The following is a 10,000-nucleotide window of genomic DNA, read 5'->3' as shown; positions in this document are numbered from 1 at the left end:
GCTTGTTTTCCGTCCCTAGATGCTGAAGAAGAAGGGAGCCAGCTCCTTCCTCCAGCGGTTGGAGAGGTGTGGTCCAGTCACCGTGTCTGTCCAGCTGAGGGTGAGAGCTGCTACCGTGCACCAGCCCTGCCGCGCACCCTACATTAACCACTTAAAGGGATATTTCCCTTTCAATTAAACTTATCGTCATTTTAACGTCTGATCAGGCTTCTGGGAACACCTGGGACCGTTTTTAAGTTGCTTGATTCAGTATTTAGATATTTGAGATTAATTTCCTATACTTCCTCTACAAACCCATTGTAACTCCAATACTTGAGCTGGCTGTGTTTTTTCAATAACCTTTTTCATATATTTAATTAGATTTTTTCATTTTTTCATTATACAAAATAATTATTAAAAATAAATGAAAAAAGTAATTGAAAAAACATGGCCAGCTCATGTAGTAGGAGCCAATATCAGTCACTAGAACCAAGGACGGGTGTTTTCGATGAATATATCATGGTTAAAATGGAGTTCCACGTCAAGTGAAACTTTAACCCATTTATTGTAGACCTGAGCCCGATTCTAGTTTTCCGAAAAACGTATGTTTCTATATCAGTGAGGTGTGCTCAAACTTGCTCAAACCTTTTCATGTCAAGGACCTTCAAAATTATTACAAGCTTTTAACATGGCTTTTGTCCTGTCATGAGGAAAAGTCCTCAAAACCTGGCGTTATGAAGGCTTGCTGTCATTTCCCAGCGCAACAGCTCTTGACACAGAATGCATTGGGAAATGTTATGTCAGATTTAGATTGGTTGATCTTGAGGCTTTGATCGTTCAGCACAGGTCATACAGCACAACAACTAGCTCAAAAATAATAATACATTAGGGCTTATATAGCACTTTTCATGGTACCCAAAGTCGCTTTACAAAACAAATCAAATCAACATAAACGTCATTCATATTCAAACACTATAAAGCAGCCATAACAATGGCACTCTTTGAAAACCAGTTGAGCGCATAAAGTGGCAAAAGTACACAGTAACTACAAAAAATATATAAAAAAAGAATACTGTTCATTTATAGAAGATTTCCTCACCCACCCAAAAAGTGCAACGGCAGTCGGGGAATATGTGCCATGTGTCACTACCGCAGAGCGGTTTGATGTGCACTGGTGACGCAAGGAAGCTGAAGTGGGGCTCAGAACAGCGGTAGCCGTGGTCTGAATGAGGCCAGTATGCTGCTGCAGTGTTGGAGCTGTGGGTTTGTGGTGGTCCGGCCCCGCAGGGCGGGCGAGAGAGAGAGGGAGAGAGAGAGAGAGAGAGTGGGCTGAAGAATGATGCTGAACCAAGCCAAGCATAAAGCCCTCCACATGAATGAATGGACAATGAACAACAGCCACTGTGTGTGTGTGTGTGTGTGTGTGTGTGTGTGTGTGTGTGTGTGTGTGTGTGTGTGTGTGTGTGTGTGTGTGTGTGTGTGTGTGTGTGTGTGTGTGTGTGTGTGTGTGTGTGTGTGTGTGCGTGCGTGCGTGCGTGCGTGCGTGCGTGCGTGCGTGCGTGCGTGCGTGCGCGCGCGAGTGTGTGTGATGTCGGCGTACTGTAAGTGGCTGACGTTAAGGGGAGGTGCTGGGCATTGTACTTACAGGCATGCTAAACAGTGCATGACGTCAGTTTGAAGGTCTGGTACTAAGAAATACTCAAGTGTTTACACTCACTGTATGGGAGTGTATTGCGTATGTGTGCATGCACACACCAGAGAAGCATCAGTGCAGTTGAAGGAAATCTCTCCTCATGCTACACACGCCCTGAAGCCCAGAGCAAAAGGGCTCTTTGTGCATGGCGTCCCCACGGAGGCAGCACATTGCGCACACACCCCGACAAATCCCTCTTCGTTGTCTCACTCCCATAATGTGATCTCACCCCGGGCCGCCGCGCCTCACCTATGGCGTTAGTGACCACGCCAAGACGAGGGAGGCTTCTCACCTACCCAGAGTCCGAGACGAGGTCTAATAACGAAGTGGATCTCAGACTTCACGTGGCCAGTTGATGATGTCAGTCATCTTTGACGTGTTTGACTCCGTAATATGGGCTTCAGGTTTCAGCCTGATCCGACACCCATTGCCTTCCATTATTTATTCCCTCCAAAAATATTTTTAAAACATAGTATATGTGAAAAAACAATGCATGGCATGCACTCCCTTGGCCTATGTGCAGCATGTAGAAGATAGCTGGTGCTGATCTGTGTCCATCGTGTCCGATGGTCTTCACTGCATGTCTCTCACCTGTTTCCTGTCTTTCTCCACTTTGAAATAATGGCAGAAAAAGCCCCAAAAATATCAAAAAAAAAACATGTCCAATCATCCCGTTTATGTGCTTATAGAAATACATTTTTCTCCTGTCTCCACAGAACTCCCTGTCGGAGGTGGTCAGTAAGCTGCAGGCCAGCACGCCCCACCTGGTGGAGTGCGTGCGCCCCAACGCCGGCGGCCAGCCGGACGCATTCGACAGCTTCCACGTGTCGGCCCAGCTGCAGTACGTGGGGGTGCTGGAGATGGTGCGCACCATCCGCTACGGCTACCCGGTGCGTCTGCCCTTCTCAGGCTTCCTCACCAGGTCAGTGCACCCCCCCCCCACTGCCGCCACTACTGCCGTCATTTCCACTTGCTTCACTCTGGATTAGGGATGCAAATTATCGATTCAGTCATTAAAGGGATATTATACTTTTAAAAAAAAAAGAACTTTTGGTCATTTTATCGTCTAATCAGTCTTTTGTGAACACCCTGGACAGATTTTAATTTGCTTGATTCAACATTTAGATATTTGATATCCATTTTATCAGACAGCCCCATCCAGGGGAAAATTTTAAGAATTTAATACAATAAAAAAATATTAAAAATAAATGAAAAAAGTTATCAAAAAAACACGGCCAGCTCACGTATTAGGAGGGTAGTATGAGTCACCAGAAAAAAGAATGGGTGTTTTAAATGACTTAAAATGGAGTTTTAGGTTACAATGGGTGTGTATGGGAATGGGCCCTTAGATGGGGCTGTCTGAATATCAAATATCTAAATATTGAATCAAGCTAATTAAAATCTGTCCAGGGTGTTCACAAAAGACTGATTAGACGATAAAATGACCAAAAGTTCATTTGAAAGTGGAATATCCCTTTAATCGATAGTTGATAACCTTATCAATCGATTAACCGATGAATTGAAGTGCCGTTTTTTAGGACCAAATGGAAAATCCTTCCGAAGTCCTGAACCAAAGATGAGTGCAGAAATATTGCTATTGTACTTCTAATGTATCCCTTTTGGGGTTTTGCTTAAAGTTCCCTGATTTTGCATAGCAAGTAGCTTGAATATCTATCAGATAAACCACCAAACAACTCACTCACTCACACACTCACGCTCTAACGCTCACGCTTATCTACGTTTATCTATTCACTCGCTTCAGCAACTGATCCCAAAGTTCACATGGTATTGGCCATTAGCATTATACCAACGGTGACGGAGCCCGAATTTAATTTCTCCCAAAATAAAGCTATTTATTAGCGTTTTCTTAGCCTGTTGTCATGGTTACGGTCCGTTCCTCCAGGCCATGGGATCTGTAGCCCCACACACACACCCCTCTCTCACAGTTAGGAATGTGCATTCTCTCTCTCTCTCTCTCTCTCTCTCTCTCTCTCTCTCTCTCTCTCTCTCTCTCTCTCTCTCGCTTTTACCAGGTGCGTTTGATGTGTGTCTCATCTTCCAACGGGTATGAAAAAACTATGTGGAGCAAGCGCATTCATACTTCTATTCACCTAAATTTGCTGTTAAATTATTTGCATCATAAATATACACTCCTCCATGACTCCATGAGCTGCTCCTTACATTATGATGCTCCCACATATTCTCACGCACGCACCACAGTAACTTTCCCCACAACCCACACTCTGCACATATTTTGGAGCACATATCTTCGAACGGGTAAGGTCTAGTAAATAAAATTCAGCGAACATCTCAGACCTAGGAAGGCAGTCTAAAGGCCCACGCATATTCCACTTTTAGGTGATAACTCACTCACCGGTCACCGCGGTGGTTAGAAAACTACAACATGACGTCACTTGCGACGCATCTTTCTGTTTTTACTAACCGACATAAAGGACATCACCGCAATTCGGGCTCACAGACAGACGGAAACGCGCGTGCGCACGGACGGTGGTATGAACGTAGTCTCGGCCATGTCCTCTGCCTGGTGGAGACAATGATGCTCAAAGATGCAAGGGTTGGGAAACACCACTTATACATAAACACAATTTTCTTTTAATGCCTTTATTGATAGGACTGTAGACTGACAGGAAATGGTGAGAGAGTTGGGATGTGACACGCAGCAAAGGCAGTCGTGATCGGGAATCTAACTAGCGACACGCTGTCAGGCTACATTAAGCCTATGTGGTATGTGCCTGGACCGGTAGTCCAGCGGGCACCAATACAATAGCCCCATTTACACTACAGGGCCGAACTAGAACCAGAACTTTCCAGAACCAAGAACCTTCAGGAACCTGTGAAGTTCCGGGACCAAGTTCTGCTTACGTTTCCATATAACCAAACCTAACCGGGAAGGTCCCAAAAAAAGTGCAGCAGCGCTGCTGGCTCCACCCATAGGTTCCCAGAACTACATCAAGAGCAGGACCTAAAAGGTTCCCAGAACCTTGTCTGAAACCGGGCTGTGCGCTATGGAAACAAAACCAGAACCAAAACAATAGGTTTAGGTTCTGGAAAGTTCTGTGTTTGCAAACATAATGGACGAGCGTGTGTGCGTGCGTATGTGCGTGCGTGCGAACCAGAACTGCTGGCCCCGGCCATAGGTTCCCAGAACTCAAGTTTGGTTCTACTTCAGGAGCAGGACCGAAAAAAGGTTCCAGGAACCTTGTCTGGAACCGGGCCGTGTGCAATGGAAACAAAACCAGAACCAAAAAAATAGGTTCAGGTTCCTGAAAGTTCTGGTTCCACCTTGCAGTGGAAAGGGGGCTTGTGTGTGTGTGTGTGTGTGTGTGTGTGTGTGTGTGTGTGTGTGTGTGTGTGTGTGTCATTCATAGGATTGGGGGGCGGGTAACGTCATTAATTCGGCTCTGAATGACGCCATATCATAGTTAAGACAGAGCCGAACCGAAATAAATTAGGCTCTAAAAGTGGAGTATGAATCAACCCTTAGTCTGTCTGTCTGTCTGTCTGTCTGTCTGTCTGTCTCTCTCTCTCCCCCCCCATCTCCCTCTCTCTCTCTCCCCCCCCCCCCATCTCCCTCTCTCTCCCTGTAATCCAGGCACACACTGTGCTCTTTGCAGGTCACTGTGATCCGTGGCAGCTTCCTACCTGACAATGCTTCCACAGGTCACAGTGAACTGAGAGATTGACGGCATGCTGTCTCTAATGCACGGTGTGCCCGCTGACAGTGGCACACAGACACCCACACTGGCTAGTACGCACTCGCACACGCTCGCGTGCACACACACACACACACACACACACACACACACACACACACACACACACAGACACAGACACACACACAGACACACACACACACCAAACATTGTGGGTCAGCTTTTGAAGCCCGGACTGTTACGGAGGCTCTGTCTTTTACCTTATGATTACTACTGTGACATTTCACGTGTCAGCCTGACACACGCACACACACACACTCTCACACACACACACACACACACTCACACGCACGCGCACACACACTCAAGTGTGTTGTAAGGAAGGTTTTCTGTCAACTTGCTTGATCCCCCCTCTCTGTTACTCTTTCACCGGTTCCTTTTAAAACAGGGGTCTTCAACAGGGGGTCCGGGACCCCTAGGGGGTCCTCAGAGTTACTACAGGGGGTCCTCCAAATCTTCCAATCCTTTTTATATTAACAACTTGAACCCTAGTGTCCATATTCTGAGAACTGTAGCCAAAAATAGCAGATCTACAAGCTCACAATGCCTCGCATTGAGCTTGTAGATCGGCTATTTTCGGCAAAGAGGTTTGGTGTAGAGGGGAAAAAGAGCAGACTAAGTACGGAGGGAAAGGTCAAGTTTATTAGGCAATGACGGTTCAAGTGGTTAAATATCTGAAAACACAAATATCTGAAAACACTGATGATCGTGCTGCCAAACGATGAAACTATATGGAATCTCTGAAAACTTGTGGGGGCCCCTGCTTCATATCTCTCTCAACTAAGGGGTCCTTGGCCTGAAAACGTTGAAGACCCCTGTTTTAAAAGAAGAGATAGAGCCCCGCTCTTACTCCCCCCCCCCCCCCCCTCTCTCTCTCTCCCCCTCCCGACCAGACTCTGTTTGCTCAGCCTCGAAGACAAACATGTTTTTCCCTTCTTTTTTTGGCAAGGGGGGGAGAGGACTCCTGTCAAACCCCCTCTCCCCCTGTTCTCTCTCTCTCTCTCTCTCTCTCTCTCTTTCTTTGTCATTCCCTCTCTTTCAGTTGATTCTGAGAAACGGCACATACAGAGAGGATTTAGCTCAGTCTACCTCCTCTCCGTCTGTCTGTCCGTCTCTCGCTTTCTCCCTCACTTTCTCTCCCTTTATTTCTCTGTCTCTCTCTACCTGCCTCTATCATCTCTCTCTCTCTGTCTCTCTCTCTCTGTCTGTCTCTCTTCTCTCTTTCTCTCTCTCTCCTCTCTCTGTCTTTCCTGTCTTTTTCTCTCCCCTCTCTGTCCCTCCGGCCCTCCCTCTCAATGTCTGTCTGTCTGTCTGTCTGTCTCTCCCACTCTATGTCTCTCTCTGTCTCTCTGAGGATAAAGGGATTAGCGTGAACATTCCTGCCAGATAATGAGAGAGGACACAACTGGTCACATGACCCCCCCCAAAAGTTTCCACTAGCCTGCTGTAAACATCACCATGTTTTTAGAGATCCCGCCAGTTCAGGATACACACACACACACACACGCACGCACGCACACACGCACGCACGCACGCACGCACACACACACTCACACACACTCACACACACAGTCACATACACGCTCACACAAACACGTACGTACCAAGTGAAATCCGGAGTGTTCATTTAACTGTGAGATTGTAAACACGGACCCATATGAGTCCATTTTTACACTCCCAGAGTTCTACTAACTCTGTGTGCTCACATGCATCCACACCTCCAGTACTCTACCCCCTCATCCATTTATGAGCATATAGCCTCCAACAGACCACACATACGTACGTCGCTGCTATTCAGTGGTTTAGTGCAGTGGTTCTCAACCTTTTCAGGCAGCGACCCCCAAAATAATCATATTTTAACTGGGGACCCCCCCACCCCCACCCTGACAGGCACTAAGAGTTGAGGCATTACATTTAACAAGGCGTTGCAAGCATGTAGATCTGCTATTTTCACAATTTCTGCCTCTAATATTTGCGACATTATTCTGGGGAGCAGTTGGGGGTTACGGGGACGCGATTAACACTACGCTATGACAGGATCAAACCAGGGCGGGAACACCCCCCCCCCCCCCCCCCCCCCCCGAGCAACAGTTCATTTCAGTTAACGACTGATTTCGTTCACGTTCAAATGATCCGTTCACCGTTCGGTTGTGAGAAAAAATCGCGGGCGTTTTTATTATGTTGCGCGTACAGTCTTCCCTCCGATTCTGTGGGACGGGGGGTATGAACGAAAGCGGGAACGTAACAGTTTAAGGAAGTGAACTAGTTCACGTTCACGGCAATGAACTAGCTCTGCTGTACGAATAACTCAAGAACGACACATCACCACTGAGCTGCTACCGTAGGTGCTCGTATACAGTGCCTGTTAAGCCCTGTTGTCACCGCCCCACCTCACTGGGAGGTATTTAGTGCAAACCATACACCTGTTAGTTCCCCACGGGGTCACCTGTACCGTAACAGTGTGAAGCAATCGTTTACACCACGTGTATTTGCACATATGCATGTTAACTGACGTTGGGTGTGTGTTTTGGAGGAAACGGAACGCGGAAGGAAGGAAGGAGCTGTGGAGGACATGATGAAGTGAATCCAATATAGACTGCAGTGTTAGTCGGCCCGTAAGCTGCTGCCAGGTCATTGTGCTCCTGATGGATGTACCTTGTAGAGTCAGGACTCTCTTTGTCCCAGCTGTAATTGAAAGATTCCTGTTGGGGGTTTGTGAATGCCATTTGCTAAGCGTGCACATGCGTGCGTGTGTGTGTGTGTGTGTGTGTGTGTGTGTGTGTGTGTGTGTGTGTGTGTGCAAGCGCACGCGTTAAAGACAGTGGCGTCAGTTCAGCAAAAGCTAAGGTATGGCAACATGACTGGTGTCTTGCACGCGTGCCCTCGCACGCGTGCGAGACACCAGCCATGTTGCTAAACCTTAGCAACAGGCACGATGAATTTATTTTAAGAAGTACATTTTATTTGTTTCCCCTGTAGCCAATACCAATTGCCATACCCAATTGATGCCTCTGGTTAGAGGTGTTATAGTGAGAGAGTGTGTGTGTGTGTGTGTGTGTGTGTGTGTGTGTGTGTGTGTGTGTGTGTGTGTGTGTGTGTGTGTGTGTGTGTGTGTGTGTGTGTGTGTGTGTGTGTGTGTGTGTGTGTGTGTGTGTGTGTGTGTGTGTGTGTGTGTGTGTGTGTTAGAGAGAGAGTGTGCGTGCGTGATGCTCAGTGAGATGATGAGACATGGGCTGCGGTGATTGTGATGGTAATACCGGCCTCTGGCATGCTTGTCTGAGACCCCAGGCCCATTTGCATGACTTTTGTTGTCCATCCCCATAGTAAAGAGATGTTATTCATTGCACTAAACAGCTCAGGTACGGAGAGAGAGAGATGGGGAATGGGAAAGGGAGGGTAAGAGTGAAACGTGCTGCATTTGTGTGAAGAAATCCATTATAAGGTGCAGCTGTCATTTCCCTCGTTGGCACTCTATATGTTTCCATATCATCAGAACTCGTACAAAACAAAACCTATATCAATCTTGGCCTCATCCCATCCCATTTGAACAGCTCATAAAAGTGTTATAACAATTCAATACAGTGAAGTGCGGAAACTGCCTCCATGTCTGTGCAATTGTGTGTGTGCCTGAGTACAGTGTACGCGTGCAACGCAATGCATGTATTCATACAGTACATGCTTTGCGTGTAGACGTTGCACTCGGCACGCAGGCGCACAGGCCTTTGTGTGCGTCTTTGTCTGACGCACGTGTGTATCTGTTCCGTTGTTTATACGTCAAGGCCATGTTTACTTTAACACAGAGAGAGAGGAGGCTACCAGTCACAAAGACTCCATTCAGCCCCAGCACCGAGTGCCATTCATATCTCTGCCTCTGCGCTGCTCTCCACGCTGATCAGGCCAATGAATGAAGCCAGCCTTGGCCACGCACAGAGCTGCTGCAGAGTGGGGGTGGGCTACAATGCTGTCTTCACAGAAGCCCTCTGCCCGTCGCCCTCTCTCTCTCTCTCTCTCTCTCTCTCATTCTTTCCCTCACTCATTCTTTCCTCACGCCTCCTCTTCGCCATTTTCTGTCTTCTATCATCTCACCCCCACCTTCCCTTCCTTTTCTTTCCTTTCCTTTCCTTTCACAATTTACAATTCATAATTTTAGCAGACGCTCTTAATCCAGAGCGACTTACAATAAGCAAGGTAATACATCAGTACATCAACACCAATACATCAAACGCAAAGAAATAGTAACATAAGTAGACTAAGCACCTATTCAGTAAACACTTGCATGGTCATTGAGAGTGGGAAAGTGCTACGGTAAGTGCTATGGGCTAAGTACACACACTGACGCAATAACACAAGAACTAACCACCAGACATGGTTGATACAGACGAGAATCTTATATAAAAGACGAATGTAAAATATCATCACACACACACACACACACACACTTTCCTTTCCTTTCCTTCATGCTCTATCCTCCCATTCTCACTGTGCTAACCCCCCAGTGTCTCTCTCTCTCTCTCTCTCTCTCTCTCTCTCTCACTCACTATATTAGCTTCAGTCTCTCCGTGTTTCTCTGTCTCTCTCTTGCTCTCTCTGGTGC

At 47.0% G+C, this 10,000-nt stretch overlaps 1 protein-coding gene across 1 annotated transcript in view; it reads left to right on the top strand.

Moving 5' to 3' along the window:
- The window catches only part of myo16 (myosin XVI), a gene marked incomplete at both ends in the record, with an annotated part of 134,473 nt that overhangs the window by 95,196 nt on the left and 29,277 nt on the right, over nucleotides 1–10,000 (top strand). The window contains 2 exons of the mRNA XM_080753066.1: nucleotides 20–100; nucleotides 2,389–2,594. Of these exons, the coding sequence (XP_080609192.1) occupies nucleotides 20–100; nucleotides 2,389–2,594 (287 nt within the window). The remainder of the gene's footprint in view (nucleotides 1–19; nucleotides 101–2,388; nucleotides 2,595–10,000) is intronic.

This window comes from Nannobrachium achirus (genome assembly GCF_963921795.1).
Source record: "Nannobrachium achirus genome assembly, chromosome: 22".
Lineage (NCBI taxonomy): Eukaryota > Metazoa > Chordata > Actinopteri > Myctophiformes > Myctophidae > Nannobrachium > Nannobrachium achirus.
The sequence above is the reverse complement of the archived record's forward strand: the minus strand, read 5'-3'. Positions and strand labels throughout refer to the sequence as shown.